Source organism: Buceros rhinoceros, unplaced genomic scaffold (genome assembly GCF_000710305.1).
Source record: "Buceros rhinoceros silvestris isolate BGI_N320 unplaced genomic scaffold, ASM71030v1 scaffold13992, whole genome shotgun sequence".
NCBI classification, from domain to species: Eukaryota; Metazoa; Chordata; class Aves; order Bucerotiformes; family Bucerotidae; genus Buceros; species Buceros rhinoceros.
In genome coordinates, this window is record NW_010400772.1 from 17092 (window position 1) to 39549 (window position 22458).

Consider the following 22458-nt stretch of genomic DNA (forward strand, 5'->3'; position numbering starts at 1 on the left):
AGCTCATAGCAATGCTTACTAGCTGATGGGGCATCTTTATGACATATCAGGAAACCAGAGAGGTCAGAGATCAAGCTTTTCTTTCTGCTGATGACTACAAATAAAAGCTCCTAACCTCCTAATTTGCAGAAATGGAGTCACTGCATCTACACTGCTATCATAAGGCTGCTTCCACTGTTCTCCCACAAAGCGTTTAGAGACAATTTGCTGGCTTGCTCATAAGCAATCAGCTCTGCCAACACACCTCCTAATTGCAGAAAGACTGGGAAAAAAATGAAGGGACCCAGCCATGCCTGTTCATATCTCATGTCAGTGTCACACGTGCAAACACTACCTGAGCTTGACCTTAAACGGACACAGAGCAAACCTACAGGACGCAGTTATGTCATTTTACAGGGAAGATGGCAAGAACAGGCAATTCTTGCATCTATTTTAATTGTGTCTTTCACCTCAAATTACTGGTATCAATTTGCATGTGCCAGTCTCACAGAAGTCTTATAGTTCTTATAATTCTGTTCTTGAAATTGAGTGATTATTCCGTTTTCCTTCTCGACGAACACTCTTGAACCAGTTCTAGCTAAAGTTCTCTGGACAAGAATTTTTCACTATAAAACGGAAGCAAAAAGAACAAACTTGACATTGCTGGAGTGTCATCTGCACTGGTACACTGCTCAGCTGCGTCCTGGTTATGGTATTACAGGGCTTCCCATATGATGTTGGGGGTTCCTGATAATAGGAATAATTAATATATTCTAATTCATCATTAGAGGATTAATAATTAGAGGATTAATTAATAATTAGAGGATTTCCCCCATCCTCAAATTGGGTTAGAAATATGAAAAGCGTTACTATTTACGTCTTTTTCAGTTTATTTACACTCTGGTGCCATTGCTAACGAAATACCAATGACAATCCCCTGTACTGACAACTCCTCTGTGCACTACAGATCACCAGGAACACAGACAGCAATGGTCGGGTGTCAGGGTTACACACATGCTGATGAAGACAGGAACCAAGGAGAATGGTACTTACTACAGATCTATTCTTAAAATAAATCTCTGTTCAGAACAGCACAAATTTAACGTTAAAGCTCATACATAAGAGGCTTTCTAGAAACAAGATCAGAAAGTCCTCAAAAATTCAGCAGTGACATAGATTTTAAATTGTGTACTCCTTACTCTAACTCACACTTGTGCATGTTTAGGAAAGGTCCAATTCTTCACTAACGATGGTCCACAGAGACCGAACTATTCATGTGCTCATCTGCTTTTAAAACCACAAAGGTGACAGTTAAAAACCAAACAAAATCCTAACAACAACAAAGAGAGACTGTGAGATCGTTTTTCCTCTTGTAAACACCATGTTATATTTGACCTTATAATAATAAAATAGCTCTTATGTCTGACATGAAAGCCAGGTTGCCATGTCACAGTAGTACGTGCTGCAGTGCGTTACCATCACTCCCCCGACACAAGAAGTCAGTAATAAAATGACTCTGTGACTTAGAAAAAGCAACTTTTCAGATTTACAGCTGCTGTAGTTCTTTTAACCACTATCCCAGCACAGTCATTTACACAGAATACAGAACTCTGGTGAAAGGAAGCTTCACAACATTTGTGTATGATGTATTTTTTTTTAAATAACACCTGCAGTGTTCTGTATGAGGACCTGCACCACAAACCCCTGGTTCCTCACGGTATGCGACCGCCTCTGCACAGATTCATTCCTGTCTGTGTCCTCACCACTCACATGTTAGAAGCTACCATGGGACACAATGATTAGTGAAAGCAGCCTCTGAGAATCACACATACGCATCCAAATAAAGAGCTATGACTTGCCCTTCTGTACAAACCTTGTACAACTACTAGCAATACTTTTTCTACTACTGGCTTCTGGTGCCTACAAAATTATTGCTATGTGTTTATGACTTCCGACAGGTAATATTTACTTGTTTATTATTTGCACCACTATCCCCTTTTTACGATTTTTATTTTAGAAGTCAGTTAAATGTGTGGTGACATATGATTTTGTTCTTCAATGGCAGAACAATGCTTTAGCATAAACCAGTCTGAATTATCTCAAAGCCATAATATGCAAAGAGACAGTTACAGATCAAAGCTTTTCCTCAGAGTGTGGAAAACATTCAGCCATTAGCTAACAGACAAATGGTTTCACACCACAGCTTTGTCATTAAGCCAGAAGAAGTGTTTCTGGGTAAGATTTTCTGGGTGTACCTTCATCGATATCTGGTGGCAGTCCGCCGACAAACACTTTGCGGGAATACCGTTCCACTCTTTCACCATTCTGATGGGAGAAGCAGTGAGGTGATCCTAAACCACTGTGAAGAGTCTGATCCCCACGTCCGTCATCCAAGAACCCATCTTCCATTGGAAACAGTGAAGACTGACCTGAAGAGGGGGTTAAGAAAAAAAAAAGGGAAAAAACCATACTAACAGAACAAAGCACACTGTTCAAATAATTAAAAATAAATGTGCTAGTTGCTGCATTAGCAGAACTATTTGTGACCTTCCCTTTTAACAAGCAGTTATGTTCTCAATTTCATATGACCCTTACAGTTTTCAGTATCATTTGGTAACTCAAACGCATTATTTCAGAGGAAAGGTTGCTGTCGTCTTCATAACTGCACTACAGCTAATGAAAGTCGAAAACAAAACAGTGCTAATGGATGCTCAGGTTGACCATTTTCCATATTATTTTGTATTTCCAAAGAGATTTCTTTCTAAAAGGTGTAAAAATAGAAAAGAATATAAGCCAAATTTTTTTTCCAGGGACTTTCCCAGTAGCAGACATCACTACAACCAAAGCCATACACGTAATTCCCCCGTGAACAGCTTCCTACAATGAGTACTTAGATTTGCACAGTGCAGATGGGAAAATGAGAATTCTACCAGATAAATATATATTAGACGCCTAAATTACCTGATATTAAACCATATCATAAACCACCCCCTTGTAAATAAAAAAAATATCCTGATAAAACCAGAAAACCCACAGTAATTTACTGCAAATGAAGACTGAAAACTAGGCAATACTGTGTCGTTCCTAGAAGCAAGTTTACTCAGATGTTACAACAGAGTTTCGTTAATGGACTCACTCCAAGAGAAAATGTCGTAAGCGTGCTCCCCCGCACAGCCTGATAGTCCCCTACCACAACCCTGATCATAGATTTCCTTCTCCTCATAAGATTCTTTGATTTCTAAATGCAACTGTGTAATATCATAAATAGAGCACACAAGCTGATCTCTTCCATGAATTCGCCCTTTAGTTAAGTATTCAACACCTAGACAACAAACTGAACAGATTTCTACTGATTTAAGGATCATTTTAGGAATAAATAAATATATATGGGGAAAGTAAGCATATAAACGAGGTGTGCTACAAGTTTTAGGGTACATTTCCTTTGCGTATGATGTGATATACTATGTCTGCTTTTTCAGAATTCTTTACAATCTACTGCAGTAATGTATTGGCAAGGTTAATTTAGTCTATTCCTGCTTCCTTCCTTTGAAATACATGGATTTTGAAAGAAAACATCTTGAAAACAGAAAATTTGACCAGTTCCAATATGCAGACATTTTTATGCAAAAATCAAACAGCTAACAAGTTGAAAGAAAAAAAATACAGTAAAAATCCAGAGTCCATAGAATTTATATGAATCCAAAAAGGAAGGTTCGTCAGCTTGCTTTATTTGACATGTCAAGAATCTTTGTACACCTTTAATTAAAGTAAACTATAATCAGGCCTATTTCTGTAGCTAGGCAAACCTGTCTCCCAATACGATAAAAACACTGTACTAGAGACTTCAATGTCATTTTGTTTCCCCCTAATGAACTGATGCACGTCATTTGACTCATCTCTTAAGACCCCAGTCCTGCAGCTATTGTTGGAAGGGAGCAACTCTCCGTACCTAAACAACCTTTTCAGGTTCATCAGCATTCCCACTGCTGTTAGACAATTTGAGGTGCATGCGTGCAGGATCCGGTTCTTTAAGCTAGCAGGCCAGGACGTGTATTTACTACAGTCTATGCTGCATCAAGAAAATCATCAGCACCCAGCCGAACCCAAATAAACTCCAGCATTGGCATTCAAAACATACACACGAACACAGCAACCCTGGTGTGGCAAAGGATATAGACGGTGGCCACTGTGAGGACTGGGATGATTTCAGCCCCAACAGTACTATCTGAGTACTGCCTAATTCAGTTAAAACGTTTATTTATGGCATGCAGACTATGTAAACTTATGTGAAACTGATCCTTCATAATTTTTTTTTGAGTTTGCCCTCTAGTAACAACTTAATGTTATTTCTCCCATGAGACATTGTTAACATTAGAAAATTAAATAGGAATATTGTTACCTCGCCTTCTCCCATATGTCCTTGCTGCATGTTAAATGAGAAAGAAAACAGCCTTTCAATCATTGTTATAAGGACCAAAAGACCTTGTTTTATCGCCTTTATACTAACTCAGTGATTCTCAAGCCTCTTCATACTCCAGGTCATTTAAAATGGTGTTCACAAGCTGCCCATCCCCACCGCCCACAATACCACGCCTTCCTTGCACCACCTCTGTTACTTACTGATAAAACACGTTGATATGAGGCTGACAAAGTAGATATGTACACTCAAAGAGACTTTCTGAAAACAATTTTAGTTCTTAATTTCCACATTTATTTTCAAATCTATTCCTGAATCCTCTGCTGGCCTGTAGGTAAATGGATCTCTCCTCACCCACCAGGTCTCCTGACGCATTGGGCTCTCTTCTTACTCTAACACTGATCTTCACTGGAGCTGTAGGAAAAGCCCCAGCACAGGGAAGTGGAGGACTATTGTGTTAATTTCTGTTTTGAAATTAGGTTGCTATGAAAGCTTTGTACAACCAACAAAATCCTTGGTTAAATTATTACTGGCAAATAACCAGCTGAAAAAACTTAAAGCAGAAAATGTCTGGGGCACTAAAACTGCATTTCAGATCTCTTGCAGTCTGTGTACAATGGTACAGATTCTCTCATACCAACTTAGTACACTTTGCTGTAATTATTCGACTGTTACCCACTGCTTCCTACTTAATTTTCCAAAACAAATCAATTCTACCACTAAACACCACAACAATTTTCTGTGCTGGCTTCCAGGACCCATTGTTAGAATATGGCCAAGCTTCCTAATCAAACTTGCATAATCTTTCTCTTTTAATCTCATTAAAATCTGTATCTATCTGAAAGCAGGCCAACTGTTTTCAAAATTTGGATTCTCCTGGCAAGTACTATGAGAAACTCTGAGCACATCATGCATTTTATTTTGCTTCCTCATTCAAAATTGAGACTGACAATTAGTTTAAGCATTTCAATATTTGTAAACCACAACAAAACAGGAGACGTTTCCTCTTCCTAAAATAAAAATCATATCAATCTGATTTATTTCATCCCTAATATCATTTTACTTCTCTGATCTTTTGCTGATGGAAATACAATTAAAGCCAAGAATACAAAATAATGAAGCCCTGAAGACTGGAGCATATTCTTGAGCGCTCACACAGGTACTGGCTTTATAGGAGAATCTTAAAGGCTGAGGGCCTAGAAAAATATATTTTTTCTATGCTAATTTTGAATTTTGAAATCCAAGATGCTCATATAGTCCTCAAAGTAGAAAGTTTTAAGGAACTTGTCTTTCATGGAAAGCAAGCAGCGATCTCACTGCATTTCTGACCAAGCTCAGAAGCCTTTGCACAGTTTGGAAAACATCAAGCACTTTCAAAAACAGCACTGCCTATAAAGCCATAAAAATCTTCTTGTGGTTTCTAAATTACTAACAAAACCACACAAGCTCCTTCACGTGGTACACCCGTTCTTGGCAACCACGCATGCAGCACAGATACGATTCCCACCGTGGATCTGTGACCACAATTTAGGTCAGCAGACTCCTCACTGCTCTGCCACCTGTGTCACTCAGGGCAAGAGGATTTTTCTCCTTTACCAGTACAGAAAACAACCAAAAAAGCTCAGCCACCACTAGGAAGTATTTCCAGTGCCAAATACTACTGAAGAGGTTTTGAGTACCAAATACTAAGATTTTTTTTTCTACTTAATTTGCCTCATTTTCTGCATTTGTGTCATCTAACCCACAAAACACCAATATCTGACATTTCAAAACATTTCCCAGGAGCCACAGTTAATAAACTAGCCCAGCACAGCACAGACACAAACTTTCTCTGCTCACTGAATTCAGAGCTCATCACACGCCATTAATTTCACACAATGTAATACGCAACACTGAAACTAAAGAATGCTCTCTTGGCAGGGCAGGCAGACAGCTAGCTGTGATCTACCAGCTCTGTCGCTGGCTTTCATAATTTCATATCAAGAGAAATCTTTGCTACAGGAGTACTGCAACACTAATGAAGCCTTAAGGTAACTGTTACCAAGCAGACAAAAAGATTTATTTCTGATGATGGGGATGTTTGCCTGTCCCCTGCTGAGAAATGAGACAACTACCATGTTAGCTTCGATTCTTCAAATCTGTTTTTCCTTTCCCCATTTCTTCGACATTTCTGGTAACTGCATAAAAGGCCTAGGACAGATTTACTGATCTCACAAGATATTTGAGCAAGAATTACGTTACAAACCCTAAAAAATACAAAGTGTTTAACTGCTTGTTAATAACCTATGCAGAGATATTTTTCCAATAAAATCAGTCTGAAATTTAAAATGCTATTAGCAGCTGTTTCAATTATTTTGTCACCTCAGCCCTTCCTGCATTACTCCTTTCTATATAAGAAATAAAGCCATACAGAAAGCAAATATCTTTTGCAGAAATTCCCTGCTTTTACTGTCTTTCATTTTAAGGAACTTAATAAGCAACCCACTGAAATGTTTGTGTTTTCTCTTCATTTGAGATATTTAATGGGCTCCTGGCCATGTCCCCCTCTCTTTTCTCAGGGCGGGGGGGAAAAAAAAGTCTTTTGTGTCTAACCTACCTCCAAGCAAACGTGTTGAGCTTTCTTCTCACTACAGGAAGTACTAAAAAGACTTTCAGCATGTTGTGTATAATCACACATGCAACACGGTATGAAGCACACAGTTCCCAATGACAAAGGTATTCTGCTGAAGAAGCATGAAAAATACAGGCAGGAGTCCTAAATCACCCAAGCCCCACACTTACTACAAGTTTGTTCTGCAAAAAGTGAGCCCAGGCTGAGCACCTGACACTCTCTAATGGTTCTTGCTGCCTTCCAGCCTGCAGGATGGTAACGATTTCACGTGTATTTCGCACCACGAACTATGGAAGATCCATGTGAAGAGGTGAACTCGAAAGCAGACTGTTTAAAGCAAAGGGTCCAACAAGCAAGACGGTCTGTATCTCCTGTGAATGTCATCCCAATTTTCTAAGACCATGTTACAGCTAGGAGAATAATACCAGCATCTGTAGTTAATATAAACATTAGAAAACCCTGGACTGGACAGAGCAGCTGAATGCTCAAAATTACGATTGTGCCTTCATTGTCACTCCCTTGCTATGGTTGGTCTAAGGCATGCAAGAGCTAGGTTGATGTAATACCTGCCCAGAGCTGTACCTAGCTCCTGCCTTTAGGCCAAGAGCTGCCCAAGGCAGGGATTGCATCCTTGACCTTGGCACAGAAGCCAGTACTGTAACATGCTGCAATCTTTTACATCAGTCACTGATACGCTCTCATTTCTTGCCTCCCAAAGATCAAACCAGACTCGCTTCATTAGTGAGTTCCAAGGAACTCCAGGTTTCTATGCACATAGTTATTGACATTACCAGAGAACTAGTTTTGAAATTTTGTTGACTTTTTACATAACCTGACTGTGAGCACGAGAAAGACCCAAACACACCCTTCCACCAGGCATTAGCTCTACCACTGAGACAGCCTCTCACCATCCAGCTCCAGGAAATTGAGGGACCTTCAGTCTGTTTGCATATACTCTTTCATATTCTACACCAATCATACAGGCTCTAGAAAAAATACTCAAGCTGAACAAGACTTTGCTGAAGTGATCCCTATTTCATAAGCTTTCATTAAGAAAGTAATGATTTTAACTGCTGATTTCTAGGGACAAAAAGTGTCAAAGAACAACCTGTGGTACGAAGGAGGGAACATCTAGAGGCAAATGAAAGCCGTAAAGAGTAGAAGGGGAAACAAAGCCTCTGCACCATCACCAGCTATTTGTTAAATGGTATATAAATGGAATGAGTGTAAGAGTCCAGATATTTTTTACAACGGGGGATAACAAAGTTTTCTCTAAGACTCTACTGAAACCTTTCCACGATATTAAAAAAAAAATGTATCTGTAGGTGGTCATAGGTGGCCAGTTTCTTGTGTGGGAATGCGAATACGATCACTACACAAAACACAGAGTTTCAAGCTTTCACTGAAACTGTTCACTCCGCTAAGCAGAAGACGTGGAAGAAATTTGGTGCTCACCTGGCTTCAGTTTCACTCAGGACTTAACTTTTAGATAAACAGATGCATGAAAGTTTCACAGGATTATTCCTCAGTGTGAGCTAGATATCCTGGAATCTATTCTAGCAAATATTTATGATTTCATGAACTTTATTTATAAATTACAGAAAAATAATTGAAGTACAGTCTGTTTTTTTGCTATTCGAACAGCAAAACCTTATTTCTAAATTACTCTAAACTTTACTCCATAATTGTAGCAAGACTGACAATGCTGTGCACAAGGCTATAAAAATACGAACTACGTTACTTTTTTCCCCTGCTACTCCCCGAGGGCAGGTAGGGTTGATTACACATCAAGAGTCAGATTTTATCATCAGTTCAGGTTTCACAATGCATTTCACACGTAATGCACAGACCACGTGTTTCTACCACAGGTAACAGCACATTTCACAAGATGTTCTGTAAGGTCCTCTCCAGCTCCATCTCATTAGTGAAGGATCTAATTAAATCCTTAACCAACCCAAAAGCAGGAAAATGAAAATTATAACGGTCTAAAACAATCTTATAAAAATTAAACACCTCTATATATACATCTGGAGAGTGTATATTTCTCACACTTTTAGCAATGTCAACATCAGCATGAAAGCAGAAAACTAGACTACATTTGGCTGCACAGTAAATCAAGGATTAACACTTTTGGAAGTACTGAGTCTGCAAAATTAAGCGTCAGAGATGCCAAAACCTGCATTTTTTCCCCTCCTAATTTATTTTTAAAGAAATACAATGTAAAAAAAAAAAGTTATGAGAAATATAGCTCTATTTTATGTCCAAACAAACAATGAAAAACAAAATTACTATTTTAGATGCAAGTATTATGCTTTATTTCAAGTAAAGCCAGATGCCTGAGAACAAGCATTTACTCATTCCTTCTGTCGAGAGCTGGGAAATTCTGGTATTCCACAGCATTCAAGGACGGGTCTGACTAGAATCTTCTGTTTTAAATTTCAGGTCACTGTCACAAAGCGCGACTGACGTACAAAAAGCAAAAAGGAAACAGGTTTCTTTTCTTCTAAAGCCTTGGAGAGAATCTACCTCTAAAAGCCCCTTAGCGCTGCCTCTTCTGCTGGTGACACCGTTCTACCTGTGACTGTGTTCAGTTAATTGGGTTCACTTGGTAAAAAGGTAGAACCTGACTCAGTGGCACAAAGCAGATTATCAGCATAATAACTTCTAATAGTTTGATTGTTGACAACTTTATACATCAAATAACCAGGGGGAGCAGAAGGGGAGAGAACTGAGAAACACCGAAAGCGACTGTTTCCAAGGCTTGTGCAATGAGCTCCAAGATTCTAGGGCTTTAACCTGACTAAAGCAAAACCGCCTCGCTGAAGAGATTGTGCAGTTACATTCAGAACAGAATAATCTTGGGGAAGAGCCTCACACTAACAGCTCTCATTCCCATGCACTCCACGAACCCAGCTGTACTGGTACCCCGAGACACTGCCACTGCACCAGCCAGGGCAGAAAGGCAAACCTGCTGCCAACTCAGCCAGGCCAGCCCAGCAGCAGTTCAAGTTCACCTTTGTGAGAAGCTCAAGCTAACTCCCAGATTGGACAACTGAGACTGGAAGTCCTAGACCTGCTCCAAGCATGCTATTCAAGCCTAAGTCTGAAGGGGAAATGGTTAAAAAATATAATAAAAAAAGGAAGGTTAACTCAGGAAACACTGCAGTTGAGTTTGTGTGAAAGCTTTAAAAACCACCACCGTTACTACTCCTTTGCTGCTGATGCTCCCGGGCTGTCTGCCAGACTAACGCAGTGCCACTTAAACTGAACCTCAAGAGATATCTTTCATACATTTCAACAGCCACGTAACTACTCATGGAAAGGTGACAAACCAAATCCAGCCTCACTCCTCTCAAAGATACAGAAGCTTCAAAGCTAACTTTGAAGTTTTCTTTGCTATCAAACAGAAGAATAGAGAGAAATCTCCTAAACAAACCTGCTATAAATCCTAAACATAAACCCGGCTTTGCCTCCGCGGTATCAGTATTTTTTCTGTAATTCCAATTACATTACACTGGGTTACTGCGAATCAGTTGAAGTGGAACCTTAAATATCATACCTATTTGAATAGAACTCTTTCCTCTCCTCCAGGAACCTCCCTGGGGTCAGAGATAAGAAACCAAAAGCAGAAAAGCAAATCATGGAGCACAACCCTCTGCTGGAGACTGGATGTTAGCTGCAATGATATGTGTATTTCAGAAAAGCAGGCACCCTGCTGCTGGTGGCACTGAGCTTTATTTTATATTAATGTAGGACTTCTGGAGAATAGACAAGAACTTGTAAGAACATCCAACTCTTCCCTCATACATCCTCCAGTTTATGATACAGAATAATGGGCAGCATTCATCTTTTGAACACTTCAACTGTTACTATGCTCACTTTAAAAATAAAAAATGAACAGCTGACTTTGCAGCTGGGAGAAGGAAAATGCATCACACAGCTTTGCCAGCAAAGCGCAAATCAGGTTCTCAGCCACAGAACTACTTCAAATGTGGTAACTGCAGTAAATTCCAAAGTACACAGTAATGATGGACCTTCGGACAGGAGGTAAGGAAAGAATGGGATGCCGTATGCTAAAAATCACCAGACAGAGTTTATTTTGTAAGTGACAAGAACAATTTACTGAATAACTAATGAAAACATATGGAAAAGGTGCAAAAACGTCACAAACCTCCCATTCGCAATCATGGTTCATATGGACCGTGTTCCTAGATTTACACGTAGCATTTCACCTGAAGAGATGCTGGTACCTGCCCGTGCTGTCATACCTACACCATGAACGCTGCCCTGCTTTAATGCATAACCTGAAAAGCAATTCCTGCGTGTGCCTTGCCAGAGCTGGATTCACTGGCGTATACTTACATGCTGCGAGATTTAAAACCAGAGCTCCTTAAGTATAATAATAGGTTCAAAGCAACTTATTTTTGTCTGTGGAAGGAATGGTCACAAGACAGCTTGGAATGCAATATGAGGGCTTTGTTCCTTTTTTAAGCATCCTGTTACTTCACTCCCAAACAATAAGGAAATAGTAACATAAGCAGGTCAACATCAAGCAACACTCAAGTCTCTGCAGCGTGACATTTCCTCATTTTTCATTTTTACAGTAAACAGCAGAAGACACTAATTTTTTCAGTAGTATATGTGACAAATTGTACTATACACTTCCCCACACCCAGCCCAAATGGGAAGAGAAACAGAAAACTGTATTTTAAAAGAACCAACACTCCACTTCCTCTGTCTAGATTCAAAACGGTACACAGGACCAGATACCAACACTATTTATTATAACGATTGTAAATGACACACGAACAACCAAGATATTCTTTACAATGTCTTCAGAAAACTACTCCTATCTCCCTCATCACTTGTGCAATAACACTAATGACAATATGAAGATTTGTATGTAACATTACATACAAATGGGAATTTATTAATATATTATAAATTGGGTTAGAATTTTTACTTTACCTATCACATTCCATATACAAAATTTAACTTTTTCTCACACCTATCCAATCTGACTGCAGAGCTGGGATTCTTGCTAACAGGATTTCTAAGGAAAGCTGAAGGAATACCAGTCCCTGCACCCCTGAAGACACTTGACGTCTGCATAGAGACAGCACGTGACTCACCTGAAAGTCCAAACAAACCCCAAGCAAAACCAACCAAAAAGTTGGCATCACAGCTAGCCAATCTGCATTCCAAGGGACAACACATTAAGCCAAGTATGGATAAATCTACTCTAAGATGCATTTTTAGATTGACCTCATCAATAGTTCTCATCATTCTACCTAGTGCTGAATTCAAATAAGTAGATATTACAAATACATAAATTCTATATGTGTCATGATTCTTTCTCAAAATAACCTGAAGTTATTGATGCAAAACTCAGATTTCAGGCTGTTGCAGAGTCACTCTCGGGTACACGCAAAGACTGTCCACTATGAAAAAGTGCTTCTGTAGGACTTCCCCAGGAGCTAGGTCCCCTTTACACTTACACCTCATCTGTCACCTCCTTATCTTTTCTCAGAACTCGTCCCCATTCGCATTTATATCTCCCATTTCTTCTTTATCTCCAGGTAAAGCAAAGCACTTCAGGCTTTTCTTTCTTCTCCTTTCATGCCACTTCTAGCCTGATAAACACGATGGTAGAGTGTATGCAAAATGTGGCTAACAGCAGATTCAAAGAGCTGACAATTCAACATCAAGGGAAAAAGCGACCTAAGTGAGCAAAGAGGCAAAAGACAGGTAGTTTCAGCAGACTGGGAGGGGAGGTGGGTGAGCTCTCCTCTTCTAAAAGAAGGATCAGACACTACTCATGGAATACAGCACCAAATTAAAGGCTTCTTTGAAGATGATCCAGAACGGTCAGAGACTATCAAAGCAAGAATTCAGAAAAGAAAAAAGAAAGAAAAGAAGAAAAAAACCCCTACAACACTTGGTGGACAGTGATATTAAACAAGGCAGAAGATTAAACACGTCTTAAAAAAAGGGATGGAATTAATCTAACAAAGACGGAAGTATACAAAAGAAAGCAAGAAAACCTTAGAACGGGTTTAATGTGATTAGCGAGGCTGCTGCCATGGAACTCCGCACAGTTTTGTTGGCTGGAACACTTCTGAAGATCAAATCACTAGCTTTGACGTGGAAATTTTTAGCAGTATTTCAACATTTTGTTGCAGTTTAAAACCCTCTAACTGCCACATCATTTGCAGTACATACATTCCTAGGAAATATCTTGTCTGAGGACTATGAAAGGCATTTAATTTTCCATATCGACTCTGGAGACGGGACAGCGTGGCAAGTGGCCTATGAGAAATGTTTCAAGATTGGACAAAAAAAACCCTGTAGGTCTCACTCCAATGAAGTTAACAGGAATCCTAACACTGATTTTAAAGCTGGACCAGGATCAGAAAACCCTGGGATATTTGTACTGCTCTGTGGTGGCAGGGGAAGGAATTTCCTGGCCTCAAAGGCTGGTTACGTTAATACTCTCTAGCTTATTGCTCAACGGCTCCGTTTTAGACAGATCGCATAAATCAAGGTGTAGCTCTTCCTCAGCTGAATTAATACTTTATCTCAAAATCCTGCAGAAGTGAAGTACAAACAGTTGTTTGATATCTGCATTACCAAGAGCTGTATTTCTAGAAAAATACTACTCAGTAATTCTTCTGAAGAAGCAGTACCAGCACAGGTGACCAACAGCATCTGTTTCCTTACCTTATTTTCTCCCAGTACTATATTTAACATTATATATCTTCAATGTAAGTAAAACTCAGTTCCAAAGACACATAAATGTCAACGTTTTGGAAAACCCCCCATACTCTCAGCAGCACCATAACTTACAAACAACCTCCCACGCACCTAAACTTAAAAATACCAGTAAATCCAAGGGCATTCATTTAACATCAACAGGAATTCACCTCTTCCAACTGATGTTTTCCATCTTCGAAAATAAATACTCAACTGCTACATTTCAGTACATCATTTGGATTTTGCTATAATTTCTCAAATTATTCCAGATTATTGCAAAAATATTTATTATACTATCTTAGGTGTTGCATCCCTGTCCTGGGATTTTTGCAGCCTTCATCAGAATAAGAGAATTTGCAGCAAACAGTAAAACAAACAGCAGCAGCTACTGCTTTACTTTTTTAAATTGTATGCATCACATGGATACAAATGATTTAAATTATTTCTTAGGTAATGCACAATGCTTTCTGAGATAGTAGAAATGGGTCTTGGCTTTTTGTAGTTGGTACAGAAAATTAAAGTGCCAAAGTCAAGGAATAATCAGGGAAAAAAATCTCAAATATCTTAACCTAAATTACACTCTACCTTTGTCTCAGGGCAACCTGTGTTCCTGTCCACACATTTTCCAAAGAACAGGCAAATTTTTCTTTCATTTACATCCACCTAAATGCTGCCAATACCAGACAGCTATAAATTAAAAACCTTTTTTTAAAATTGACCCCATTTTCTCACAGCACATAGTGCTCCCACACCAGGTGATCACTCCATAATTTAGCAATCAGTCTGGTTTCAGGGCTTCAGCTGTCACAAATGTCCTGTATGCACCCGTGTTCTTTCTCTGCTACCCAAATAGCGCAAACCCGGTGCACCTGCACCGCCGAGGGGCCTGGGGGGTCTGCAGGTGAGCAAGCAGCAGCCTGACTTATGCGGCACAGAGGGGGAAGAGAGGGTCTGCCTGTGACTAAGGATGCAGCCGTATTTGAAAGCCCTCACTGTCCTTTGATACCAGCATTGCACCGACCAAGAAGAGCATGCAGGCTTCAGCATGTCTTCAGGAAGCCCAACACAAGCGGTGACCTTTAAATCAGAGCTCAAAGAAGAGCAGGCTCCCAGCAAAGTCACTGCGGCCGAAGGTGATGCTCTGCACCATGAGGTCTCGTCAACCTGCACCAGCTTGACAAGCCAGCAAAGGTTTGGCTGCGGCTAACAAGTGGTGCCTGCGGTCGCCTGTCACTGAGCACAGCCCTGAGGTGAGCAGCGCTGGCAGGAGAGCCAAGGTACCTGGGCTGTGAAATTGTCACCTGCTGCGCACATTGCATGGGGGTGCCTGGGACAGTCCACGCAGGGACAGCACAAGGGAGTTCTAGAACCCCTTCCCACGGCCCCATGCTCACCCAGAGGTCAGCCGGGCAGGGAGGGCTGGCTTTTCAGCTGGGGTGGGTTCATCCACGTTTCAGAGGGGTAACACCTATAAAAGCCATTCCTGGTCCCACAGCACAAGGTGCCCCTGCTCACCCAGAGGTCAGCCGGGCAGGGAGGGCTGGCTTTTCAGCTGGGGTGGGTTCATCCACGTTTCAGAGGGGTAACACCTATAAAAGCCATTCCTGGTCCCACAGCACAAGGTGGGGCAGCGCTCACCACTGCTGCTGGCGCGGCCAGGGGAGGCTGGGACCACGGCTGCTGCCACCGGGAAACACACCGCTCGCAGGAGTTGGGGTGGGTATTCCGATTCCTCACTGCGTATCAGCTATGCTCAAGTCCTCACATTTTTTGCAAGTTTGAGGCATGATGTTTTTTTCTTCCAAATCAGGTTTTGCCTTTCTAAGCCTCCTCAAATTAAGCATCTCTTACAAAGAAACATTTAGTTCCAGCCACAAAACCAAATGTCAATTTAAATGAGAAAGTTGGGAGTTTATTAGATAAGAACCAATGAATGTAAAAGGGTACATTATGTATTGTTGTGATTGCTTCTACGTCAGGTTAGAATCCAGTCTACAGTCTGATCTCAGCATTAATAGATTTCTCTTCCTTCCTGTTGCCCAGAGAATTTCATTTTCTGCCTAGGCTGTATCTAAGCAAAGGCTCTGCTAAACCCCAAACGATGGAAAGGTAGGGATAAATCAACAAACACATCCATTGCCAAGAGAAGAACTGGGGGGAAAAAGCATAACAAAACACTAGAAAATAAAAATACTGAATATCACCCTAGAATCTTGAATATTAGCTGCATTTGGAAAGAAAGCATGCCCTTACTCATTAATAGCAGTTATAATGCTTGTAACCCAACTGCAAACAGTGGATTGCAACAGGAACGGGAGCTGCTGATTTCAAACAAAATTCACACAGACTGTTTCCCCCATCTCAGCTCCATCAGCGTGGGTTGTAGTTTATTGCTATTAGACCCAGTTCAGCAATATTTTGAGATGGTAAAACATTGGTTTTCCTCTTAATTAATATGCACTCAAGTCCGCAAATCCCTTTAGCCTTCCTGGGGTACTGCATAGGAGGTAAAATTCAAGAAAATCCTGACTAGAAAACATTCACAGTAATTCATCGACAGTTTTCAAAGACAATTACAGCAAACCTTAATTGTCTACAGAAAGTTGTCTAAAGGCCTGGTGCAGTAGAAGCGAAAGGTTTCGTGCATTTTATCCTAACTTGGGTATATTAAAAAGCTGAAAATGAGCAATCCCTAGATAAGATCACTCTTGAGACAAGGCACACAAACAATGTCACCCACTCATGCTGCTCTCAGAAGTCTGAGGTATGAGCATCATGGTTCCTCTGTGAAACCTCGCTCACATACAAGAGGCAGAGCCATGAAGATGAGCGCAGCACCAGGACAGATGTACACATCTGCCAGAGACCTTTGACTTTCAGAACGCAACAACGAGATCATGCATACTCTTCGCACAGACCAAGAGCCGGGAAGACAGGCTGATCTTAGCCACCATCCCCAAAGGTTACTCACTGCTGTGAAAACAAAGATGGTTTTAAAATTTAAGAAAAATCTCAAAATCTACTACTTTCATTTAAAAACAGCTCTGATTTTGTCCTGTGCCTATTTAAAGAATCATCCTTTGCCTAAAAAGAATCGTAGTCCTTGTTATTTAGCCCTTAGCAAAACCTGGGACTGATTCTTACCGGATTCTCATCAATTTTCTAGATCACATAGGAAATGAAATGGCCCACTGTACTCAATTAATACGTTGTATAATCCATACTCCTAGAAAAGAAACAACTAGTTCTGTTTCTTATCCCACATTCAGAAAATGCTGTTGAAATTACTTTGATCCCTTTCAACAAAGAACACTTTATAAGAGTTTTCTTCACACCTGAAAGTTTTCCAGATCAATATTAAGGGGTTGATGATTGCTTTAAAAATACAGCTAGGCATATCCACTTGCTCAGAGAAATCCTGAATGGTGCCAGTTCCCATGACTCTGGTTTTCCACCTCTAAAATTTAGAGCTGCTGTGTGACTCTCCCCCAGTGTCTGTATGTATACCCTGACCTTACACTACTTCTTCCTTTTTGTGCACGTTTAGTCTTTAGAGACTACTTCACACTCACAGCATTCACATCAATAAGGAGCTATTCACACCCAAATTTTACAGGAGCGCTCTGCAGTGCTAGAAGCAGATGTACTGGCCTGCTGCTTTAATCCACTTCACCTCACATAATTTCCAGGCAATAGTATTCTGAACTGAACCATAGCATATTTCAGTAATAGAACAGTCTGTGGTTATAAGGTATTTAAAGACATTTCAGTGTCACTTAACAAGGAAATATTTAGCCAATCTACTACTATTACAGTAATGCTCAAATTGCTGTCTGGAAGACCCAGATTCAGAAATGAGTCTCTGGATCCCAGGCTTAGCTCACGAAGGCCGAATACATGGTAAAGATGCAATTAGTCTCCAGGGAAAGGCTTCTGCAGGCTGTCATTGGCTATGCAGCATGCAGCACACTCACTTGAGTGGATAAAAATAACATATTGAAACGGCAGCTGCTCAGCAAAGGAAGAGGATTTGAGCAGGGATAAAAATATACCTTAAAAGAGAGGAAAAAAATAGTAAAATGCCCATCAAAAGTGATAAAAGGTAATATTGAATGTAGTGCATCAATGATACTTAAGATTCACTGTGGAACCTCAAGCAGGAAACACTATTTATTTCATATAGCAAGAACATAATGATTATTGTCCTAAAGAAATCCAGTGCTAGCTCAGCCTCATGACCTCCATAAAGAAGTACACGCCGTGAATGGCTTTTGTTAAATTTTGAAGACTTCCTACTTAACAATTTTATTACAGCATCCAAAACCTACTGCTCTGAATGTACCATTTAAAGACAGAAATTATTTCCAAGAGACAGCAAGTTCCCAACTGTGACTGGTATCTATTATCATACCCACAGTATTTGAGTTGTTTTGAAGGTATATTTTAGCATTGTCCCTCTTGAAGTCCATTACGATATGAAAGGGAGTGGTGTTTATGTTACATACTAAACTCATGTTGAGCCAATATTAAAGCCTCTCAAAGACTCACAAGATAGCAGTGAGACCTATTAGATCATCTAAATTATTTCCATGCCATACTGAGACTGCTCTCTACAGTACGTTTTATTAGTGTCTTGCCCAGGCTATTTTTAAAGTCTCAAACCCAGAAGCTTTTCCTTTCTGAGAGTATCCAACTTTAGTTTAAAAGCACTGCATGCACTGCTTAATCCATTTAAAATGCAAAACAAAAAACTGCTTATGGATCTGCTTATTCAGGTGTTTGAAATGGCAAGCAAGATTAGAATTAAAACCCATAATTTATCAAATTGTAAGATTTCTAGATCCAAGGTTTTTAAAGATTCCTTTCAATCAGTTTAAATAAAGATGAGGCAAGACAAGAGAAAACAGAAAAGACACAGAATCTCTATTAAGACGTAGACAGACACCAACTGATAAACACAAAAGGCTTGTGATCAGATGAGCCCTCCTTCACATTTGACTTGAAATATATTTTGTACCAGCAAGTTATAGCTTTTCCAGCTGTTGGTTTAAGTAAAGGTATTTCCTCTCCTTACAAATCCTGCCCTACATACGGATGGTCAGGTCACTGCAGCAGTCCCCCAACATGGTAGATGCTGGTTTGAATAAAGATCCTTTCTTAAAAGTTTACTACAGCAACTGCGTTACCATATGCTATGCCAGAGAAGCAGCAGTTCAATTCAGTGTACTGCACTATAAGCAAATTTCACGTTTTTGCTGAGGAAATGCTAGAAAAATGAGACTTCACAACAAAGCAGTTCATGTAGAATCAATTAAATTTTTCATCTCAGTTTTGGGACTTTTTCTTTACAGTTTTATAACTAATTAACCATGAAACAGAACTATTTATAAGATACTTAAGAAATACTTCCCCAAACAATACCTGATTGATATGACTATGTTTTGATCAATATGATACAACGCACACAAGACAAACCATGATGACTCTGCAGAGGGGATTAATCCCAGGTGCTGCAGTCAAGGAAGGGCACCTGATTCTCGGTTCAGTATACAATGCTGGGGGCACAGGACGTTGCCAGACAGCATATAAAACAAACTCTATTACTACTTGTTATTAATAAAAGCCTGGCCCCTGCTACAGAAGGAGAGAATGTATTTGGGGTTTTTAAACCATTTGGCATTACTTTTATCTTCATCAAGCTCTCCTTGCCATTTCCACAGGAAAGGTATTTCTAGGTGTTTCTCATCACCGTACTGGGGTGTGAACCCCAAGCTGCAATTCAGTCCTCACTGCAGGTTACTGCCAGTTTCCCAAAGGCTGGTCTTCTAAGCAAGAATCGCTCTTAAAACAAACCAGACTTCGTTAACACCACAAGCCCTGATGCTGAAAGAAATTTACTTTCCAAAACCACAAGTGTGTATTTGTTTCTTTAGTGGTCTCACGACTGGTAACAAAACTGAATGCTTAGATGATGAGCGTAAGAGTCTGACTACTTTTACTTACACAAGTAACCATTGAACTGAAAGAGATTACTCATACAGAACAAGAATAAGAAATTAGACTTCTGAATTGTATACCATACGCAGTTTCTATTCAGGTTTAGATAAAATATGTAGACAATGCTTTGAATATTTTGTAAGTCGAGCATTTTCAAAGACAGATTACCTTTGCCAGGAAAAAAAAAAAAGCTAACTGCCAGTCAGTTCAACCCCCTCTTTCTTTCACAATGGTACAAAGAATTCTGCAATTCAAGGAAGCAACAAAAAGAGGGATAAAGAACTAAAAAACGAGTGATGAAATACTCAGTGTTGTTCTCAAAATGACACAGCTAATCCTCATTCTCCCCCAAGACAGAAAGAAATATGATTTCAGCAGGGAAACACTATGAAGCAAAAAGTTACATCTCATTTTGCTGCACCAGATTCCTGAAGCTGATCATTTTTACAGGCTGCACACATTGTATCTATTAAAAACAACACTGGCAACTTACACAAAAGATCATCTTATGTTTGTGTTTCGCATTGTTTTGTATGAAGACAAAACACACTCAAGTGCTCATGTGTTGCAACAGCTTCATCTAGAGACAACTGAACAAACAGGGCTGCTGACCAGCATGGGTGAGGTGCACAACGGAGCTCTACTGTTCCTCACCAAACCTGAGGTTTCTTACTCTAAGTAGGCACCTCTTCCCAGTGATTTACTGCAGGAAATAGTCTCTTTCTAAATTTACCTTTCAGTGAATCATTTTCAGCTCTCATTATGTCAATTAGCGAGTTCTCCAGTGAATGCATGTCAAAAGTCCTTGTGCGATCCTGCAAATAAATACAAACAAAGCCAGTTTAGGCAGTTTTAACACACAGTGTTCAACAAGACCATCTGAAACATAAAAACTTCAGTTTTGTTCTGAGTTACTACAGCAGAATTAAGCAAACACATACACACACCACTAAATATTAAAAATCAGAATATTCTTTAATATGAATCTGATCTATATTTATCATAACCAATCATTTAAGAACCCAAATTCAATATTTACTTTGTATTACTTGTTATACAGTTAAACTTTGTTAAAAATAATTTCACAATTAGGAAGTACAGTTCACATCCTGGGAAACTGGTTTGCAAGAAATCATGAAATAGGTATTTCAGCCCAAATTTAGGACAATCTAAATTCCAGAAACAGATAATTTCCTTCATCTAAACTATATCCCAAAATCCTAAATAACCTAATTCTGCACAGTCAGTTCAAATCCTGCACAATTACAAAGCGTTCCACACAAGCAGTGTGCTCCGAACAGTCTGCTTTACCAGGTGACAACTTAGCTCTCATTTTTTGTTTCCCTGATTCCACAGGTTTGGTATTCCAAGCACTACTAGAATTGAAGGAGGGCTCCACAGATGGGAGGCAAGAAGACTCAGGTACCTTGCTGTTTCATTAGCTCAGTGTACTTACCAAATAGTCCTCCTTCGTATTAACCAAAGCCATCATTTAACACACGTATGTTCAGACTTCCCCAGGTAAAACAATAAATTCTACTTGTACAAACCTCACGCTACAGTGGTGTAAGACCAGACAAAATATCCTGGCACTGCCTTATTTTAATTAGCAAATTCACAGTAACTGAAATTATATATAAACTTTTAAATCTTTACGTTAATGGTCACTAATGAAGGAAAAAAAAAATCGCTCTCATTCCCCAAATTATTCACATCTCCGGGTATTTATACATTTGGACATTTGTAAAAACACCTGGATAGAATTTTATACAATTACATTAACCCATTTGAATTTAATTTTTCTGTGTCCAAGACGAACTCTATCAATTCTAAAGGTTTTATTTCATTCATGTGCTAAGAGATTCATCTCTGAACTGAGATCAAGCATAGAAAGCATCTGTTCAAATAAGAAAGCAAAATGTGAGCAATTCAAGACAGACATTTGCTCTAAACTGCTTCTCAACAACTATTGTTATTACAGCAGTGAATATATATTTTTTGTCCCTAACTCTAGCTGTGCAGCTGAAATTTCTCCAAAGCACACAGATCCAGCTTTGATCATTTTTAAAACTGGCGGTGAAGTAAAAAAAAAAAATGGTATTGCACAAAGACCATTGTGTATGAAGTTGTAACGTCCCTTACTTCCAGGGAAGTGCTAAAGCAGTATTGATTGGTGTTGCAAGAGGCATTCTTTGTACCAGACAATGGTCAGTCATCTTGGACTTTAAACACCTACCGCCAAGTTAAGAGCAGGAATCCACTAGCTCCTAGAGTCCTGATCTATTTCCAAGTTCATGTTACATTCCAACCACTACAAAGTACTATTTTTCAACGCAATTTTCTGGTATTTTTCCTCTCTTCAGAACAGTTTATTACTGACAGAGAACTGATGAAGTATTTCTACCCGGATGTGCTGCATTTCAAAGTTTGGAAACCACTGGCTTTACTAATCTAGCTCAATAGCAAATTTGCTATAAAAAGCACAGCACTACCCTGTCTCCCCACAGTATTTATTTCCTTGGTCATTAACATTACAAGGCAACTGAGGCACCGTCAAAAAACTATTACGAGCATTTCAGTTCTTAAATTCTGTGTTTTTCTTGCACACATTTCTTACTGGTTTCTTCCTTTCCTGGTAGTATTTAAGTTTTGGTTTATACATTACTAGTTCATAACTATTTCAAACTCTGGTTACATTAAA

General features: G+C 39.5%; 1 protein-coding gene across 1 annotated transcript in view; it reads right to left on the reverse strand.

Annotated features, from left to right (window-relative positions):
• Nucleotides 1-22458, reverse strand: part of CPEB4 (cytoplasmic polyadenylation element binding protein 4) — a 39375-nt gene that overhangs the window by 6550 nt on the left and 10367 nt on the right. Inside the window, exons 2-4 of the mRNA XM_010132022.1 lie at nucleotides 20491-20572; nucleotides 4379-4402; nucleotides 2235-2408 (exon numbers count right to left, since the gene is read on the reverse strand). Of these exons, the coding sequence (XP_010130324.1) occupies nucleotides 2235-2408; nucleotides 4379-4402; nucleotides 20491-20572 (280 nt within the window). The remainder of the gene's footprint in view (nucleotides 1-2234; nucleotides 2409-4378; nucleotides 4403-20490; nucleotides 20573-22458) is intronic.